General features: G+C 35.5%; 1 protein-coding gene and 1 long non-coding RNA gene across 2 annotated transcripts in view; one reads left to right on the top strand and one right to left on the bottom strand.

The window, feature by feature from the left end:
- LOC149772531 (uncharacterized) overlaps positions 1-12,387 on the top strand; it is a 92,762-nt gene extending 80,375 nt beyond the window's left edge. Inside the window, exons 15-17 of the mRNA XM_089947653.1 lie at positions 141-2,327; positions 5,861-6,427; positions 11,238-12,387. Coding sequence (XP_089803779.1) covers positions 141-446 — 306 coding nt within the window. The 3' untranslated portion in view covers positions 447-2,327; positions 5,861-6,427; positions 11,238-12,387. The remainder of the gene's footprint in view (positions 1-140; positions 2,328-5,860; positions 6,428-11,237) is intronic.
- Positions 1-23,760, bottom strand: part of LOC149772530 (uncharacterized) — a 47,977-nt gene that overhangs the window by 1,638 nt on the left and 22,579 nt on the right. The gene's annotated exons all lie outside the window — the stretch shown is intronic.

Genomic DNA, 23,760 nt, shown 5'->3' with positions numbered 1-23,760 from the left:
TAAATGTTCCTGTTTTGAAAGTGATTTAAAGCTCTTACTTTCATTTTCCATATGCAAAAAGAATATCCATGATGCACAATGTTTTGTTAAAATTATTTCCGTTTTCGTTATCTTGTCTCAATGTATTTATTTTCTTTCAGATTAATGCAAAAGCAAAGCACAATGAGCTGTGTGTTAAATTAGATGGACTTATAACAAGAGACTCATTGCGGAGCATAAAACGAATGGCAAGAACATATCTTGATCCAAAGCCTCTGGAAAAAGTTGAAAATATGGATGACTTGTTGTCTGTTCTTGAAGAAAAAGGGAAAATCGGTGTGGGACACTATGATATCTTAAAAAAGATAATGTCAGGGGCTAATGTAAGAATTGGGATGGATGAAATCGACAAGACAGCCAGAGATATCAGAGACATCATGGAATGCAGCATTCCTAAACAAAAGTAAAGTGAAATACCATCTATGGATGCTCACACATGAAAACATGGCAGCATACATCCTAGTCCATTTTAGTCCTGGTAATGTATTTTATTGTATAACGTACACATTCCTGGATGTGGAATATTGACATTTTGCACTAATGTAACTGGTCTTACAATGGTATTGAATGAATTCATGCCATCATGTTATACATATACATATATTTTCTATGATAAGATCAGTGGATCAGTCTAAGTAATGTTATCACATTAGAGCAGGTGGGATTAATATCAAATCTATTTCATAAATATCTGGCTTATGTAGGTAGGGCATTCAAACACTAACTTGATTTCAGTACTATTGCTAAATGACTAACTAATTTATCAGCTATGTAGGGCTTCTCGTAAAGTTGATTCAATTTTAGTACCATTGACCACTGACAATGTATCAGCTACTGTAGTCACCAAATACCATGTAATGGAATAAACAACTTTTGAACCTATGTTTAATATCAGTAATACCATACCTGTTGATATTATTGGGTGGAAGATTGTATGATGATAATTCGTTCTTCTTTTAGGATGAATCGGAAGATTTCTGAATCTTGGATCAGCAATGGGACACCCCACACACTTATGTATTAATGACAAAAGTCAACAAATTTATTAAAGATAATAGTAGAACAATAAAATACTTTTAATTTGAAGGGAATGTTGCTTAAGCAATTGCATGAAGAGAGAATGTGATTAAGTTGCAATATGTACCGACATTTTAAAAAGATTTTGAGCCAAATCTTTGTTTATGTTGAATGAAGAATGGTTTGTTTAGATCTCAATGTTAGGGGTAATTCCTAAGATATTTATAAATGCATTAATATTTTGGGGGGGGGGGTAATAAAACACTTCAATATTTTCATGTTTGTGCCTTGGTACAAGCACAACAACAATCCTGTTAGCATCTTTGTGAATTTACTTATGTTATAATGAAAATATTGTGATTTCTTTAGAATTTAATTTTGCCCAATTCCCAAAAGCAGATGGTAATACCCTGAGGTTTGCCCTGCATGCATACATGTGTCCATGATTCATCTAGAAAACTCTCTGAGTGCAGTTGTATGAAATGTACATGTATGGTGACCAAAGTATTGTTTTGTTCATACAGCTTTACATATGTGAAACAGATGTGTACCATTCATCATTGTTTCATTGTTTACTTGTATATAATTACACGAGAACCCTTATTGAATTTACCAGATACAAATGTATGACATAATTGGTAAGTCTGTACAATCTCACCAAAATGTTGATAATATTTGTATGTGATCGTGCCAAAATTTTCAATGAACTCTCACAAATATTTTGATCAAAACATTGAATGAAATATCAATGAATTGTCAGTCATACTTTCAATAGGACCATAGGTTTTCAGGAGTATGTCAGCCTCTTAAAGTATCCCTGTACTGTGGTTGCTTTGGACAGCATGTCTTTTATGGCATGCCTCAAGCAGTTTTGCCTTGGACTGCATGTAAGTATAATGCACTATATACCAATAAACACACTGTGTTGTTTTATTTGCTTTAATATTTTTTTGAGAAACAATAACTTTTCTAGATACAATCTAGACAAAAGATGAAACCCAGACTTCCATAAAAAAATACACACACATAAACATAATACACCATACATTAATATACATGTAAGCATAAATACACCATATACCAATAAACACATGTTGTTGTATTGACTTGAATATCTTTATGAGATACAATATCTATTTCTAGATGTCATCTGGACAAAGGGGAAACACCCAGATTTACATCACAACAAGGAGAATATTGTACAACTCATGGAAAAGTTGAACATTTTGGCCAGGCCAAGGTTTAACACTCGAGATGCAGAAGAAGTCAAGGTCAGTTAATATAAACAAGTATATTTTGTGAACTCTTTCTCACCAGTGGCTAATTAAAGTTATAAAGCAAGCAGTGTTCTTGGAAAGGACTCTGTTGGGACTTAATAAAGTCATAGATGGAGTCTTGGAAAGGACTCTATAAGGGAATTTTTAACATTATTGGAAAGGCTCTATCGTGTATATCCTGTTTACCTGCAAGGCTAAGGTTTAACTCATTAACATACATAATACACACCGTCATGTACACAATTAACACTCACCACATTGCATGCAAATAACACATACCTTCATGTACACAGATGATGCACACCAAATTTCTTGAAAATAATACACACCTTCATGTACACAAGTTATACACACCACATTGTATACATAAAATACACACCTTCATGTACACAGATGATACATACCTTCATGAATGCATATTATATACACCCTCATGCATACAGGAAATGCACACCTTCATGCATACAAATAACATATCAACAGGCATATAATATTACACACCTTCTTTCATACAACTAATACACACCATCATTTATAAAAATAATACACACCTTCATGGAAAGAAATATAACACACCTTGATGCATACAAAATTACACACATTCATGCAAAAAATGTAGCACACCTTCATGCACACAAATAATAGACACTTTCATTGCATGTAAATAATAAACATTCTTACATAAATGTAATAAACACATTCATGCACACGAATAATACACACCTTCATTTCGTACAAATAATGTATACTTTCATACATATAAAATAACACACCTTCATTCATACAAATATTACATACCTTCATTCATACAAATTATACACACCTTCATTTATGCAATAAATACACACTTTCATTCATACAAATAATACACATTATCATTCATACAAATAATATTCACTTTCAAGTTTACCAATAACACACCTTCATCTATACAAAAAATAATCACCTTCTTGCATGCAAATAATACATACCTGCATGCATACAAATAATAAGCACCTTCATCCATACAAATAATACAAACTTTCATTCATAGAAATAACACAACTTGATGCACACAAATAATACAAACATTCATGCATACAAATAATACATACCGTCATGCATACAAATAATACATACCTTCATTCATAGAAATAATACATAACTTTATGCACACAAAAAATACAAACCTTCATGCATACAAATAATACATACCTTGATGCAAAAAAATAACACACCTTCACTCATACAAGTAATACACACCTTCGTTGATAGAAATAATACACCACTTTATGCACACAAATAGTACACACCTTCATTCGTAGAAATACAGAACTTTATGCACACAAATAATACACATCTTCATACATCCAAATGATACACACCATCTTGCATGCAAATAATAGACACCTTCATGTATACAAATAATACACAACTTCATGCATACAAATACGACACACCTTCATGCATACAAATAATACAAGCCTTCATGCATACAAATACCACACACATTCATTCATACAAATAATACACACGTTCATGCATACAAATAATACACACCTTCATGCATATACATAATACACACCTTCATGCATACACACAATACCTTCATGCATACAAAAAATACAGACACTCATTCATAAAAATAACACACCTTCATGCATACAAATAATACACACCTTCATGCGTACATGTAATACACACCTTCATTCATACAAATAAGACACACCTTCAATCGTACAAATAACACACCTTCATTCATACAAATAATACACACCTTCATGCATGTACATAATTTACACCTTCATGCATACAAATAATACACAACTTCATTCATACAAATAATACGCAACTTCATCCATACAACTAATACACACCTTCATCCATACAAATAATACACACCTTCATACATACAAATAATACACACCATCATTCATACAAATAATACACATCTTCATTCATACAAATAATACACACCTTCGTTCGTACAAATGATACCTTCATTCATAAAAATAATAAACACCTTCATTCGCACAAATGATACCTTCTTGCATAAAAAATAATACAAGCCTTCATTCCTATAAATAATACACACCTTCATGCATACAAATAACGCATCTTCATACATCTAAATAATACACACCTTCATCCATACCAGTAGCATACATTGATGCATACAGAATAACACACCTTCATCCACACATAACATACACGCCTTCATTCATACAAACAATACCAACCTTCATGTATACAAATGTTACACACGATCTTGCATAGATAAAATACCTTCATGCGTATAAATAACACATCTTCATACATCCAAATAATATACGCCTTCATGGATACAAATAATACAAAGCCATTCTGCATACATGTAATACACATCTCCATGCCTGCACATAAAACACACCTTCAAGCATACAAGCAGCACACAATATTGTATAGAAATAAAACATACCTTCATGCATACAAAATGAAACACATCTTCATGCATGCAAATAACACATACCTTCATTCATACAAATAATATACGCCTTCATTCTTGCAAATAATACAAACCTTCACACATACAAAACAGTACACACCTTCATGCATACAAATATTACTCACGTTCATGCATGTATGAAATACCTTCATTCCTATAAATAATACACACCTTCTTGCATACAAATGACTCATCTTCATACAAACAAATAATACACCCTTCATGCATATGTATAATACACACATACATTCATGTAATACACATCTTCATTCGTGCATATAAAACACACCATACATACAAAAAGCACACTTTTGTGCATAGAAATAACACATACCTTATTGCATACAAATAATGTTCACCTTCCTGCATAAAAATAACACATACCTTCGTTCATACACATAATATAAATCTTCATGTATACAAACAATACACACCTTCACGCATACATATAATACACACCTCCATGCATACATGTAATACATACCTTCATGCATACATAAAATAGTTTCAACCTTATAAATAATACACACCTTCTTCAATACAAATAACACATCTTTATACATGCAAATAAGTCTCACCTTCATGCATAGAAATAATATACACCTTCATTCATACACATAACACACACTGTCATGCATCGAAATGATACACACCTTTATTCATGCAAATAGCGCACACCTTCTGGCATACAAATAATACACACTTTCCTGTATACAAATAACACATACTTCCTTCATTCAAGTAATACACCCCTTCATTAATACAAATAATACAAACTTTCATGCATACAAATAACATAGACTTCATACATCTAAATAATACTTAACCTTCATGCATAGAAAAATTCACACCGTCAAAGTCCTCTATTGCAAGACTGTTTTAGCTAGTGCATGCAAATAATAGATGCCTCCAAAGTCCTGTATTGTAAGGCTAAGTTTAATTTGTGTATACAAATATAGACAACTTATAATTACTTTTAAGGTAATTTTTGCTGAGAACTCTGTATTTAAGTAAGAGTTTCATTAAGTTAAAATAAGAAAAGTTCAAATGTTTTGTCTTTTAGGCGGACGATTATCTCCTTGCTCCATGCATGCTTTGCCAGGTAACACCAAAAGATCTCATCTCCCTTGGACCAAATTCTCAGCAGAGAAATACATCCGTCATTTGCTTATTATTTACGGGGAAGATTTTACCCATGCCTTTCTTCCACAGGCTTCTTGTTGAATGTGTGGCTCAGTGGCCCATTGCCAGGCAGAAGATGTAAAATCGAATCCTCTGTGACTGTTGTCTCTTTGACCTTGACCTTCATCATATATTGACCTTGCTATTCAGGGAACATTGTATAATTTTACAAGTCACAATATTAGCGACCAATGAGAACACCAATCTTATAAACTATGTATTGCGGTTTGGGAATTCCTCACCAGGACTCTGTGGTATCATTGTACGTCTAGGACAGGGTCTGCAATTTGAGTTGTCTATACAGTGTCCTCAGACTTGCAGATACAGTGTAGACTATCAGATCCTTGTTGCCACTATGCAGGAGAATGGTGATGTTCCCTGCCATTTCCATAACACGAGTGATGTGATTATTTCCCATGATGTACTAACGTTCTGGTTTCTGGAAGAGGTGAGTAAGAGTGGATTAGTTCTTTGGATTTTAGCTTGCTGATTTCAAACAGAACATGATGTCTTTTAAATTGAATCTGATTTTATACCCTGATGATTGATTTGAGGAAACCTCTGAAATTGTAACAATGTTAGTTGTAGGAAATCCGTTATTACATCTGAATTTGTTTTAATGCATGTAGACAAAATATTTCTTACTGTAACACGAACGTTGATTTCACTATAAGTGCACTGACTGATAATTTATACATTTAAAACAAAACATTGAGATACATGTATGAATGATACAGCAATAATGACTGGAAATATTTTCGGTCAGATATGCAGAAACATGACATCATGGACGTTTTGCTAACCTCTTGGTGTGTTCTATACTGATATTTAGCTCAAATGGTCATAGGCAATATGAGCTTATTGGGTGATCTGTTGTCCTTCATCCTTCATTCATTCATCATATGTATTCCGTTGTCTTTCCATTTATTAGCACAAGCTTGTTATCTCAACTCCTCCTGAATTATTTGGAGGGCTGCCATGAAATTGTGCACACATGGTCATCCCAAGGTCATGATGGACCAAAAGGAAGATGGTCCTGCTTTGACATCCAATATGGCCATAGAAGTGGCCATCTTGAAAATCCTGTTGTCGCTACTTTCCTTAGTTATGATGTTGTTAACAAGGAAGCATCGCTAAAATACCTTGTATAATATTTTAGTTGGTTCTGAATGTAAATGGTGCTGCTGTGACGTAGGATATGGCAACCATCTTTAAAATCTTTTTATTGCCTCACCTCCTGAACTGATGGTCATACTAAATGAGTATGAATTTGACTCAAGGATTTTGTGTGATGTGTAGTTGGTCCTGAACAAACATAGTGCCAGTTTGATGTAGAATATTTATGCCATGACAACCATCTTTACAATTTTGATATAGTTCCTCCTCTTGCATCGATGGTCATATCAATATGGGTTTTGACTAAAATACGTCTTATGATATTTGGCTGAAAATCATACCGATCTGATATCCAGTATGGCTGCGATAGTGGTCATTATTAAAATCGTATCATTGTTATTCATTCTCAACGTTTGGTCATGTCGACGTAGAGTTTTTACGAAAGACGTCTTCCAGTGTTTAGCCAGTCCTGAAAAAACTTGATGCCAGTCTGACATACAATATGGCTGAAATGGCATTCATCTTAAAAAGCTTGTTATCACACTTCTGTTTGAGAAGGAAGTCATACTGGTAAGATGTCCAGTTGGTCAGTAATGCAAATGGTGATAATATGATGTTCACTCTGGCCACCACAATTGGCATCTTGTAAATCTTGTTTTTTCTCCTGAAAGGAGATTCACATATGGTGTTTAATCCTCTCCAACATGGATGACTATTTCAACATGGGGATTTTGCCAGGAGATTTTTTTATGATACTTAGTTGGTCCTAAATTAATAGGGTGTCAGTCATACATCCAATATGGCTGCCATAAGACTGTCATAAATATCTTGTTGTCAGTTTTCGTGATTCATGATAGCATAGGTTTTTCACAAGATCCTAAATTAAACTGGTACCAGTCGTACATCCAATATGGCTGCCATGATGACTGTCATAATTATGTTGTTGTCAGTTTCCCTGATTTATGATAGCATGGGGTTGTCACAAAGTCCTAAATTAAACTGGTGCCAGTCATGTATCCAATATGGCTGCCATGATGACTTTCATAAATATCTTGTCATCATTTTCCTCGGATTGATCATCATGATGGCATGGTTTTTTCACCAGAATAGTTCTTATGATGCGTACTTTGCTTTAATGAATAAAATGCAATGCTGACATGCAGTATTTGAACCACAGCAGGTAATATGAAAACAATACTTTTGTTAAAGAATATCAGAGTTGATTTCAACACTCAGCAGGTAAAATTAAACAATAGTTTTACATGTATCTTAACTTCCTGTAATCTCTTTTTCTTTTCCACAGTAGAGCATCTGAATCTTCAAGGGACTCTTGTTACTTCTTAATGTATTTGATAGGTTAGAACATATGCCATATAAACTCATCAATGGATTAATGTATATGATAGGTAAGAATACATGCCATATAAACTCATCAATGGATCCATGTATATGATAGGTTAGAACACATGCCATATAAACTCATCAATGGATCCATGTATATGATAGGTTAGAATACATGCCATACAAACTCATCAATGGATCCATGTATATGATAGGTTAGAATACATGCCATATAAACTCATCAATGGATCCATGTATATGATAGGTTAAAATACTTGCCATACAAACTCATCAATGGATCCATGTATATGATAGGTTAGAATACATGGCATATAAACTCATCAATGGATCCATGTATACATGTATATGATAGGTTAGAATACCTGCCATATAAACTCATCAATGGATCCATGTATATGATAGGTTAGAATACATGGCATATAAACTCATCAATGGATCCATGTATACATGTATATGATACGTTAGAATACCTGCCATATAAACTCATCAATGGATCCATATATATGATAGGTTAGAATACATGTCATTTAAACTAATCAACTGATCCATGTATATGATAGGTTAGAATGCATGCCATATAAACTCATCAATGGATCCATGTATATGATCGGTTAGAATGCATGCCATATAAACTCATCAATGGATCCATGTATATGATCGGTTAGAATGCATGCCATATAAACTCATCAATGGATCCATGTATATGATAGGTTAGAATGCATGCCATATAAACTCATCAATGGATCCATGTATATGATAGGTTAGAATGCATGCCATATAAACTCATCAATGGATCCATGTATATGATAGGTAAGAATGCATGCCACATAAACTCATCAATGGATCCATGTATATGATAGGTAAGAATGCATGCCACACAAACTCATCAATGGATCCATGTATATGATAGGTTAGAATACATGCCATATAAACTCATCAATGGATCCACGTATATGATAGGTTAGAATACATGCCATATAAACTCATCAATGGATCCATGTATATGATAGGTTATAATACATGCCATACGAACTCATCAATGGATCCATGTATATGATAGGTTAGAATACATGCCATATAAACTCATCAATGGATCAATGGATCCATGTATATGATAGGTTAGAATACATGCCATATAAACTCATCAATGGATCCATGTATATGATAGGTTAGAATATATGCTATATAAATGCATCGATAGATCCATGTACTTCACTTTGTGGTTGTGTTTGATAACATTCAAGAATGATCACCAATGTATATTTCCCAAGCCAACGTAGACCTGACTGTAGCATATGTTGCTTAATATGTTACATGTACCCCATATCAGCACAACATAATATGGCAGATTCCTAACACTACAATTGACACATCTAACCTGCATCATCAGTCTTAGAAAATATGACAGAATCCTCACACTACAATTCTAAATTTATCTCGATTCATCAATGGTTGTTATTTCCTGCATCTAAGTGAAGATCACACTTTTAAACAGCATGGTACGTAAATGACAATGCATAATAACCTTTCAAATGTTGTTTTCTTTACTTTTCAGGAAATGCTTTATCTTATATATTTTAACCAAGCGATAATCCTTCTATTTTGTTGCATTAAATCTATGCTAACACTTGTTTGTTCTGCTCTTTTCATTTCGCCTGGGTCGTTATTGCTACCCACTTGGGTCCATTGTATTTCACAATAGGATTTCCTGTTTGATCTTGTTTCTTTATGCCTACCAGTAGACACGAGTCAGTTTAATGTGATTTCGATTATTACTTTTCATATCTGAACTTCTGCAATTTGACTTGTGTCCCTGTACTAGTATGGCCTTTTGGGTACATGGAATTTCAAGCCAGGGTTAATGAAATTTAGTGATTTTATATGTGACCTCCGCAGAACTTTGTCAGATAATATTTTCATTGAACTTTAGGCCTTTGTTTTATAATTCAAATATAAAATTTCAGAATAGTCTTTTTTTAAAAACAATTATCTATGAAATGTCTGATCATAATATTTTATGGAGGTATACTAGTACTAGCTGAGTTGGCAAATATATATTTAAATAGAGATGTTTTATGAAAGTAGTGCGCTGTATAGAGGCTTTGTCTCTGTTGCATCGATGGAGGAACATAGATTTGAGATTACACTCAGATACATATAATTACCTTCTGTACCTTGTTTTCTTCGATGTAGATAAACAGTATTAAGCCTCCCCACAAACACATGCAGTTGTCTTAATTATTCTTTCTCCATATTCACTGACAGTCATTAATCACGCAGATAAAATAGTGACGGCTTCCATGGAAAAGCACAAGTCCATATTTCAGCCTAAGAGACCTCTTTGGGTTTTGTACTTCTTTTAAATATCACCACTCTATTTTGTATTATAAACGGGTTAGCTGATTAGTAATTCAGCAACGTGTTCAGCAAGAAAAACATGATATACAAGTTTGATGTTTTGCAATTATTTGTAATTTATTTTATAGAAATCATGGCTTTGTGAGTTCAGATTCATCTCACCTCAGTGGTGATGATAGTAAATATATTATGACATACATGTAGAAACTATAATACTAACTCAATGTGGTTTATGACTATTCAAATAGTAAAATGAATATTCAGGTATTTATTTCAGCATTTTAATAGTACCTGTATATTAAAATGCTCCATATGCATTGTTCTTTGCACTTGCGCATATGATAATTTCAAAGTGTTACACTAACAACTTCAAATTCTAAATGTATGTATTCTGGAGTTACACAACATTTCTTGTCTTTCAGCTGCTGCTGGTCCCTTGCCATCCCAATCAACCAGCGACACTGACATGTTCATGCGCATACCATATATCCTGGCTGATGTTGGATCACAGGTCTTAAGACGGCTTTTCCAACATCACACAGTCACTCCTACCTGTACTCTGGATCAATATCGTGCCAGCAGCAGGACCTCTATTGATAATCTTTACTAATGTTCTCAACCAATCACAGATGGACATCCTGTTTCTACCAGGTGGAGGAAGTACCAACTAGGAAGAATATGAAACTACTCTCTTGTCAGCTCTGTTTAAAAATATTGTTCATCCACTGAGTAAGAAGGAGAATAAATTAATACAATCTTTGAGAGAAGACAGAAATAAAATTTATGCACATGCCAGTTCTTGCAAGATGAATTTAAGTGATTACCAGACTTGTTGGAACAATGTCACTTCTACACTGAAGGCCCTAGGTAAACAGTGTGGTGACCCTAACTTTGATAATCAAATATTGTTGGAAATTCAGCAAATTCAAGTTACCAGAATTCCCGCTGGAACATATCTGAATATACTAAAACCTTGGTTCAACCGACTAGAAACAGTTGAAGACGAATTGCAGGATATGAAAATAAGACTTTAAGCTTTAGAATCAAAGGAAAAAGTGAGCTTCAGTTGAAGAAACTGTTGCCATTAACAACATGTATTCGAAATAAGAATTTGAATATAATGAGACGTAAACAGACATATTCTTGAAATAATAGTGTAGTGCATTTCAGGATAACGAGTTGCTTTATATTATTTCTAGCAAAATAGGGCTGTTCTACCATTTGCTTTTTATTATTTCTAGTACAGTGGGATGGGTTTAGGCAAAAATGTTCGTGTAAAATACCCACAGATATAAACGGCTGACATTCAGCTGTGACATTTAGTTAGTTGGGAACATTATGGTTGATTTTCAGAAAGTGTTTGATCTTGCAGATCATAAACATCTAGAAAAGCTAAAAATGTACCAATGTAGTAATGCAGGTCATAAAATGTCTGCTTCATACTTGAAAGAAATGTTTCAGAAAGTGACTATAAATGGATAGGCTTCTAAAAATACAACAAAAATACTGTAGTGTCCAAAAGAATTTATGCTTGGAATACCTTTGCTATTTTCATAAACATCTTTCCCTACATATTGGAAACATAGCATCATCAACTGATTTAGATACTGATAATACTTTTTTCTCTGGGGGACCCCCAGTGGTCTAAAGCGCTCTCAGTCACGGATCACTGCCATCTCACCTCTTTCTCCGTGGGGTCAAGTCTCGGATTCAGCAAATGTGGGTATGTGAGAAAGCTTGCCAGTAGCTTCTCATGGGTCTGTGGTTCTTTCCATGGTTTTCCTGGGTTCTTCCTCCACCTTTAACACTGGCCGCCATGTATAGCATATACTATGCTGAAAAATGGCGCTGAACCATACAGCAACAACTATTTTCTTTGATAAGCACATATGTTAAATGAATTAGAAAATAATATTAAAATTACACACAGTTTAAATACAGTTCAAGGTGACAGGCTGGTTTACAAAAAGAAAAAGCAATCTTTACACTCATAACAATGTATCCAAAAAGAGCAACATTATAGATAGATGACCTGAACCTTTTTATAACAATGAAAACTGAAAATTTTTTGAAAGAACAAAATTCTTGGCATTCTTGTGGACAATAATTTACTTTTTTCTCATCATTTAAGTTTACAAATTTTAATAATAATGTATTGTGTTATTATTCCAGACAGTAACGTTTCTCTTTTCAAATTCTGATACAACTGCAAACTGAATAGACCCAGATCTGCCTTCACAGTTTGTTAGGAATAAGCATAGAACAAACAACATATACCCCGATCTATCAGTAGACCATAGACTCTGATCTACTGGAATATTAAAGACTCTGATCTACTGGTATAGTATAAACCCTGATCTACTGGTATATTAGAGATTCTGATCTACTGGTATATTACAGACTCTGATCTACTGGTATATTATAGAGTATGTTCTAATGGTATATTACACACTCTGATCTACTGGTATATTACAGACTCTGATCTACTGGACTATTATTGACTCTGATCTACTGGTATATTATTGACTCTGGTCTACTGGACTATTACAGACTGATCTAGTCGTATATTATAGACTCTGATCTACTGGCATATTGCAGACTCTGTTCTACTGGTATATTATAGACTCTGATCTACTGGCATATTACAGAATGTGAACTACTGGTATCTTATATATTCTGATCTACTGGTATATTGCAGACTCTAATCTACTGGTATATTACAGATTCTGATCTACTGGTAATTTATAGACTTTGATCTACTGGTATATTACATACTCTGATCTACTGGTATATTACAGACTCTGATCTACTGGTATATTACAGACTCTAATCTGTTGGTATATTACAGACTCTGATCTACTGGTATATTACATAATGATCTACTGGTATATTTTAGGATCTGATCTACTGGCATATCACAGACTCTGATATACTGGTATATTACAGACTCTTATCTACTGGTATATTACAGACTCTGATCTACTGGTATAGTATAGAGACTGATCTACTGGAATATTGCAGACGCTGATGTACTGGTATATTACAGACTCTGATATACTGGTATATATTGACTCTGATATACTGGTATATTATATATTCTGATCTACTGGTATATTACAGACTCTGATCTACTGGTATATATTACAGCCTCTGATCTATTGGTATATTTCAGACTCTGATCTACTGGTATATTATAGAGACTGATCTACTGGAATATTGCAGACGCTGATGTACTGGTATATTACAAACTCTGATATACTGGTATATTATATATTCTGATCTACTGGTATATTACAGACTCTTATCTACTGGTATATTACTGACTAGATATACTGGTATATTATAGACAATGATCTACTGGTATGTTACAAACTCTGATCTACTGGTATGTTACAGACCCTTATCTACTGGTATATTATATACTCTGATCTACTGGTATGTTACAGACCCTTATCTACTGGCATAATAATACTCTGATCGACTGGTATATAACAAACTCTGATATACTGGTATATTGCAGACTTTGATCTACTGGTATATTACAAACTCTGGTATATTGGTATATTACAGGCTCTGGTCTACTGGTATATTATATAGTCTGATCTACTGGAATATTACAGACGCTGATGTACTGGTATATTACAGACTCTGATATACTGGTATACTATAGACTCTGATCTACTTGTAAATTATAGATTCTGATAAACCGGTGCAGTATTAATCTCGACAGTTTGCAGCTAGTCTTCACTTAAGCAACAGCTGGACTGAACTTACAATTAACAGCTGGACTGAACTTACAATTAACAGCTGGACTGAACTTACAATTAACAGCTGGACTGAACTTATAAGCAACAGCTGGACTGAACTTAACAATTAACAGCTGGACTGAACTTACAACTAACAGCTGGACTGAACATATAAGCAACAGCTGGACTGAACTTATAAGCAACAGCTTCACTGGACTTATAGGGACAAAAAAGTATGTGTGTTTCATATTGCCGTAGTTTTAAAATTAAATTATAATGATTACTAAATCCAAAGTATTAGGCACTTCAAGTGCTGGCCAATAACATCACAATTAGATGTACAAATCTATTTATTTAGGGAATTTATTTCACCCTGATAATATTGGCAACGAAAAACAGGGATGATCGACAAGAATCAGTTTTAAGGCTTCATTTGCTTCTTAGTATGATTGTGGTAAATAAAACACAAGCAAGACATGACGGTGCTGAAGAAAGCACATCCATGAAAGGATTCTACTGAATACAGCATAAGCAAGGCATGATTGACTGAATAAAGCATAAGCAAGACAGGACTGCTCTGAGTAAAGCATATGCAAGACAGGACTGTGCTGAATAAAGCGTGTGCAAGGCATGATTGACTGAATAAAGCACATGGAATATATGGCACTGAATACAGTATATGTAAGACATGATTGTGCTGAATAAAACATGCAAGACATGGTGCTGAATAAAATAAATTCAAGGCATGGTTGTGCAAAATAAAATATATGTAAGGCATGATAATGCTGAATAAAACACACAAAACATGATTGTGCTTAATAAAGCATATGCAATATATGATTGTGTTAAATAAAGCATGTGCAATGCATGATGCTGACTAAAGTATATACAAAACATGATTGTGCTAAATGAAGCATAAGCAAGACATGATGGTTTTGAAAAAACATGCAAGACATGAGTGCACTGAATAAAGCATAATTATGCAGGACATGATTGTGTTGACAAAAATATATGCAAGACATGATTGTGTCAAATAAAGTATATGCAAGACATGATAGTGCTGAAACAACCCGCAAGACATGATAGTGCTGAATAAAAATGCAAGACATGATGGTGCTGAATAAAACATATACAAGGCATGATGCTAAATAAAATATATGCAAGATGTGTTTTTGCTGAAAAAATATGCAAAGCATGATTGCGCTGAATAAAGCATATGCAAAACATGATTGCGCTGAATAAAGCATAATTATGCAGGACATGATTGTGTTGACAAAAGCATGTGAAAGATATAATCGTGTCAAATAAAGTATATTCAAGACATGATTGTGTCAAATGAAGTATATGCAAGACATGGTATTGCTGAATAAAACATATGCAAGACATGGTGGTGCTGAATAAAACATATGCAAAACCTGATTGTGCTAAATGAAGCATAAGCAAGACATGATAGTTATGAGAAAAGCGTATTCAAGAATACATGACTGTGCTAAAAAAAACATGCAAGACATGATGATGCTAAATAAAACATGCAAGACCTGGTTATGCTAAATGAAGCATAAGCAAGAGATGATGGTTATGAGAAAAGCGTATGCAAGAATACATGACTGTGCTGAATAAAGCATGTGCAAGACATGATTGTGCTGAATAAAGTATATAAAGGTCATGATTGTGTTGAGGAAAACATGAAAGACATGTTTGTGCTGAATAAAGTATATTCAAGACATGATGGTGCTTAATAAAACATGCTAGACATGATGGTGCTGAAAAAAGTATATACAATACATGATGGTGCTGAATAGAACATATGCTAGAAATATGGTGCTGAATAAAGCATATGCAAGGCATGATGGTGCTGAATAAATTATATGCAATACATGATTGTGTTGAATAAAGTATATGCAAGACATGATGTTGAATTAAACATGTTAGACATGATGGCACTGAATAAAGCATATGCAAACAATGATTGTGTTGAATAAAGCATAAGCAAGACATCATTGTGCTGAATAAAACATATGCAAGACATTATTGTGCTGAATGAAACATATGCAAAACATTGTGCAGAATGAAGCATATGTAAACATGATAATGCTAAATAAAGCATAAAGAAGAAATTACTGTGTTGCATAAAGCATAAGGAAGACATGATTGTGCTGACTAAAGCATATACAAGATTTGACCCTGCTTAGTAAGCAAAATCAAGAGTCATTTGTAAGACTTACATCCCAGACAGACTGGCTCTAGGCTTTAATTCAAAGCTCAAGTTCTGATGGCTAAATCCACCAGATTATTTTCATGGAAGCCCACCAATAAATCAAGACCAACAGACTGTCACCTGATTATTAAAAAGTAGACCCTACACATCATTCAAGATACCTATAAATATACTCAGACTTTGTGTTATAAATGCCAATTATGACTGGTTAAGTGTAATATACAACTCCACACTAGATATCATGAATGACTGATACACAAATGCTCTTCCAATATCTACAACTACCCTTGTAAGCTTGTTGACAGCCAATGACTGATATCCAAACACTCTTCCTATAGCCAGAACTACCTTTGTAAACGTGTTGGCAGCTATTTACTGATATCCAAACACTCCTCCTTTTGCCACACCTAACCTTGTAAACATGTTGACAGACAATGACTGATATCAAAACACTCTTGCTATAGCCACAACTACCCTTGTAAATATGTTGAGAGTAACATTCCCTCTAAGCGAATGGTATGTGTGCCATGGACGAAGAATTGAGCAAGAAGCGAATGGTATGTGTGCTATGGACGAAGAATTGTGCAAGAATTTAGGTGACGTGAGCAACTTATTTTAGACTTTTGTCGATTGTACTGTACGGGGATGTCTGAGCAGCTGTGCCGCCGCGTGCACACAGCTGAGAGGGAAAATTGGTTGACAGCACAAAGACCTATATCCAAACACTCTTCCTAGATCCAAACCTACCCTTGTAAACATGTTGACAGCCAATGACTGATATACAAACACTCTTCATACAGCCACACCTACCCCTATAAACATGTTGACAGCCAATGACTGATATCAAAACACTCTTCCTATAGCCACAACTACCCTTGTAAACATGTAAATATGTTGACAGGCAAAGACTGATATCCAAACACTCTTCGTATAGCCAGAACTACCCTTGTAAATATGTTGACAGCCATCGTCTAAATCACTTTGCATTCTACACATCCTAACACTTGCATTTACAAGTTACTGAAATTAAAATACTGTGTTGTGACCAGTCTACTGTGTTAGCTAAACATACATTATGTATTCACATGTTCTGCCTCATCCTCTTATATTATCAAATATGGATCACAGTACACTCGATTGGTTTGTACTCTAGACTCCCAAACATCCAAGTATGTGTGCATGTGGGCTTGATTCAGTATACATAAATTGATATAAATGATGATCAAACACACTCTTCAATGATAATACATGTTACTTGTCCAAACTTTTAACTCCTCATTGTACTTGTCCAAACTGTTAACTCCTCATTATACTTGTCCAAACTGTTAATCTCTCATTGTACTTGTCCAAACTGTTAATCCATCATTGTACTTGTCCAAACTGCTTTCCATCATTGTACTTGTCCAAACTTTTAATGCTTTATTTGCATCAGCCATAAGTTGCCAGTCATTGGATTTAGAGTACTTCATTGGGCATTCAGTTAGATCCAATATGCATGTATGTCATATGTTTAACTTCATTCCGTTGCCTGTATGTTGATAAGGCCATCAAAAAAGTAAAGCCATTGTTTTATCTCTTCCACATAATAAAATATCTCTCATAAGAAGAGAGGAAGATATTCTATAATGCATATATCATGCCACATCTGGAATATTGATGTCCTCACTCGGGTAACAGTGATACAGAAAATCAAGAACTACTGAAATTTCAAAAATGCAGATTCACCATCTATGAATCTTTCAATAAAAAATTTAAACAGAATGTTATTACTAGTCTATAGCCTCAGATGACTTTCATTAAAACATTTAAACAGAGAATGTTATTAATAGTCTATAGACTCATATGACTTTCAATGAAACATTTAAACAATGTCATTACAAGTCTATAGGCTCAGATGACTTTCATTAAAACATTTAAACGGAGAATGTTATTAATAGTCTATAGACTCATATGACTTTCAATGAAACATTTAAACAATGTTATTACTAGTCTATAGGCTCAGATGACTTTCATTAAAACATTTAAACAGAGAATGTTATTACTAGTCTATAAGCTCATATGACTTTCAACGAAACGTTTAAATATATAATGTTATTACTAGTCTATAGACTCAGATAGCTTTCATTAAAGCATTTAAACATAGAATGTTATTACAAGGCTATATACTCAGATGGCTTTCATTAAAGCATTTAAACAGAGAATGTTATTACTAGTATTTAGACTTAGAATACCTTCATTAAAACATTTAAACAGTGAATAGTATTACTAGTTTATGGCTCATATGACTTTCATTAAAACTTTAAACAGAGAATGTTATTACTAGTCTATAGACTCGTGACTTTCAATGAAACATTTAAATAGATAATGTTATTGCTAGTCTATAGGCTCAGATGACTTTCAATAAAACATTTAAACAGAGAATGTTATTACCAGTATTTAGACTCAGTTGACCTTCATTAAAACATTTAAACAGTGAATAGTCTTATTACTCTATGGCCTCAGATGACTTTCAATAAAGCATTTAGACATAGAATGTTATTACATGTCTAAGGTCTCAGATGACATTCAATACAACATTTAGACCGATAATGTTACTACAAGTCTATAGCCGCAGATGACTTTCAATAAAACATTTAAACATAGAATGTTATTACATGTCTAAGGTCTCAGATGACATTAAATACAACATTTAGACCGATAATGTTACTACAAGTCTATAGCCGCAGATGACTTTCAATAAAACATTTAAACATAGAATGTTATTACTAGTATATAGACTCGTATGACTTTCATTAAAACATTTAAACAGAGAATGTTATTACTAGTCTATAGCCCCAGATAACTTTCATTAAAACAGCAGCAGGGGGGGGGGGCGAATCCGACATTTTGTCCAATCGTTATTTTGCTTAATTATTACTTTCTGCACTCGGCGGATCCGGTGTAGTCAGCGCTGGTAAAAAAAAAACGACGACGGTCCATCCTACACGACGGTGACGTCATTTGGTTTAATGCGAGCCGATCCCAGTTTTGTCAGCGTCCGGTAAACACAGCGACGACCGCGTCGATGTCATTTTCGCCCCCCCCCCCACCCTGCTGGATAATGACCGCGATTGACACAACCAATGTTATGGGAATTTGATATTTTTCCCCATCGTTGATTTTAAAAACTCTTCTGGGGTTGGTACTGATTTATTCTTTCGTCGGAGATATTCTATTGCCGATCGATACTGTGGACTTCCACAACCGATACAAATTCTAATTTTTCCTCGGACACCTTTGCCGCATCCAAGACAGGGTTGAGGGCCGTCCTTACATCCCTGTTTTGATGTGCAATTATGTACCCCGCAAAACTCACCGTAATAATTTTTCCCGCATCGTACTTTTGATCCCTGGGGGAGCCATTTGCATTTATTGACAGCTAGTGCTGGATTAACCATTATTATTAACTATTAAATAAATATTTAATTAAACATTAAACAGTATACTGTATAATGGATAATAATTATTCCGATATTGATCTGTTTGGGCGTGGAACATCTTACTACGAGGAATCTCCGGATGAATTTTTTAAGTCCCCGGAAACGTATCATGACATGCGAGAATACTACCGAAGGCGTTTGGGTCCATCTTGGAGCGTTTCCAGTAAAAAATCCGCAATGGAACTCCTCACCGTTGCAGACCACCAGGTTCGTGGAGTAATCATCCAGCGTATGGGGAGATTTTACGTGTTTGTAGATAACCCGGACATAGTAGAATTTCAGGGGTGCTCCGCTGTTAATGAGATTATTCCGAAACACCGGTGCAGATATCCTACCATCGACGTGGATTCCAAGACGCCATCACTGTCTGAGTTGTTGTTGTATTTCCATGAGTTAGTTGATTCCATTAATGATGTTCTAGTTTTTGAAACCAGCGGTGGTTATCACATCATGTTGAAAACGATCCCGGTGGATTTCGAGGAACATCAATCACTGTTGAAGAAAGTCGCCGCGGATAGACCAACATGGAATGTTGATACACAAGCTGGGCTGTATAGCATCAAATTACCCGGAACTAGATCGGTAAAACCAAACAGCGTTGATAAGCGATTAATTTATCCTGTTGGATTCACCAGTACGCTGCTATCTTGTCCAATCTCCATTCAGCCGTGTTACGAAAAACTGAAACCTGAAATCACCAGTGATGATCTTACTGCTGAACAAATTCGACATATCTCTACGTTGTTGTCCGGACAACCCGGTCAGATCACCGGGACTACAAATCAAACCAGCAACATGATATCGCTGGGGCGAGTTGCTGGTTCATTTTGCAATATTTGCCAGCGACGTCATGGATACAATGAGATCGGTGGATTCATTGAGGGAAAGGCCATTGATGCATTTGTTCGCGTCTATTCCGATCAGTTTGTGATCGGTTGTTACAGGAGCACACAAAAAAAGATAATAATACAGCGTGATATTGGAACCGCTAGTGACGATAAAATCCTCTACGAAAAATACTTGAAATCGTATAATTACCGTCGCGGAGATCACAGTGGTGAATTTCCCAAGAGAATCCCCGATTTCACTTACTGCGAATCACCTATTCATGAGCGCGGTCAGGGATGTAAAATCATTTTCAACGACGACTATATGGACGGATCTTCTTGCGGGCTGGGAAAATCAGAGGCCGCTTGGGAGTCTATCAGAAGTGATCAGTCTATACTGTGCGTTTCATACAGAAAGACCTTTACCAGAAAGACCACCATCGACTATAATCTCGAATCGTATGAAACGATCCATGGGGATATTCGATACAAAAAAGCATCGCAGGGTTATTTCCCAGATAGAATCGATTGTACGAGTCCGGGGAATTCCTGATGTTCTATTGTTGGATGAGTGGCACGGAATCCTTCGACAGGTAGTCTCATCAAGTCGCGGCAAACAAATTTGGGGAACACTGACATGGTTGATTTCATCAGCGAAACGGGTAATTGTGCTGGACGCAGATGCTAACAATGACGACCTAGAATTATTCAGAAAATACTTGAACCGCCCGGACATGAAATTCATCATCAACGGATATCAGCCCGATCATGGTAAAAAATTCATTGTGGAACAATCTCATAAAGATAACTACAATAAACTGTTAGATGCGCTACAACGAGGAAATCGTGTGGTTGTATTCACACACAATAAACGACGCGGAAATTATTCTGTAGAAACACTTGCTAAATTATTACAGCATTTAGGATACCGCGTGAAATACTATCACGCCGATACCAACTCGACTGGAAAACAGCAGGACTTTGATAACATTTCAACGGCATTTGAGTGCATCGATGTCGTGATTTACAATCATACCGTTGAGGCCGGGGTATCCATTGTGGACCCGCGATTCAAGTACATGACGGTGTTTTCTGAAGAATTAGGTTCTGTAGAGGCGACCAAACAAGCTATCCATCGGTTCAGAAATATATCTGAAATTCATTACTCTGCAACACGACGACGACAAACAGAGCTTCCATTGACCCGCGATGATATTATTTCCACAATCGAATCACACGAACGGAATTTGTCGTCGACGGAGTTGCTGTTCAGAACCCCGAATCGCTGTGACGTACATACCGGTTACGGACATATGTTTATTAGCACGATCATCGACGAAAACAATTCAAAACGCTATTTCACGGGCAGACTCGTTGAAATGATGAAACGAACAGGTTATTCAGTTGAATGGGAATTACCAGATGAATACGAAACATGGAAGGAAAAAAAACAACGGAAGCAGAAACGTGTCAGCGACGCGGTAATCGATGACGATCCACACGTAGATGATTTTTTGAAGACATCAGTCGGGGAAAGAATCGCTGCGGCGGGAAATACTGACACCAGTGATGAAATCACCAGTGATGAAATCACCAGTGATGAAATCATTGCGGAACAGGATAACGCTCGCGAGGTTATTACCGGTTGCGGTATCGCTGAATACCACCGATACGATCCTGACGAACGATTAGAACCGTACAAGAAGAAATTGATGTACCTCAATCACGTATTTCAAACCGATGTGAGTAACATGGATACCATCACGATAGAGAATCTCGATAAAAACGTTTTACGGTTACAACGCGCCCAGCGAGTCATTGTTGATAAATACAATCGGGGCGGTGCGATAACAACCACGCCGTGTCGATCCGATAAAATCAATCCACGACAACAACTCGAAATTGTCAGAAATATCCTTGGCGCACTGAGCCTCCCCGATGTGGTACCCGATCGATTAGACGTGACGCGTGTGCATGTTAACCGCGACGAGTTAGTCAAAAATATCTCAGCGATGTTGGCGCAACCAGACCAACTTGACAAGTATCATACACTGATGAAGCGTTTCAACGAGATATTTCCTGATGCATGGTTCCGGAATAAAACATTATCGGTGAAAAATATAATTGAAAAAATCAAGCTGGTTTACAAGGGGTTCGGTGGAAGATTACAATCTGACGACACTAAACACGCGGATCGTTCGAATTATACGTTATATTATCCTGACTGGCCGAGATCAGATTTTCTTGATAACCAGGACTGGTTGAATACAATGATACCAGATACCGGACCAGCCGGAAATGATGTCTCCGCGATGGATAAACACACCGCGATGTTGCGATTCCATGTGTGGGCGGTTAATGGATGGTTTTCCCGATATGATGGGTCGGATTAATCACAAGACATGATGGGGAAAGTCACACAATTAATATTTTTATAGGAAATTATGTGACTTTCCCCAAACTTGATAGAGCCGTTTGTACGACGAATTGAGGCTCCACCGAGATGTTATCACGATGGTCACAACATCCCAACGAGGCTGATATATGACTTGTTAAAAAAAAATCATCCAACGATGGTTTCGGATTAATTAATAGAAAATGGCGACCAGTCTCTCATGGTTGTCGGAGCATTCGCTTTACCTCGTCGCGATAACGCAACGGAAGATCATCAACGG

Source organism: Sinohyriopsis cumingii, unplaced genomic scaffold (genome assembly GCF_028554795.1).
Source record: "Sinohyriopsis cumingii isolate HCF-2022 unplaced genomic scaffold, ASM2855479v2 utg001397l, whole genome shotgun sequence".
Classification (NCBI taxonomy): Eukaryota; Metazoa; Mollusca; class Bivalvia; order Unionida; family Unionidae; genus Sinohyriopsis; species Sinohyriopsis cumingii.
This window is presented reverse-complemented; position numbering and strand designations above follow the sequence as displayed.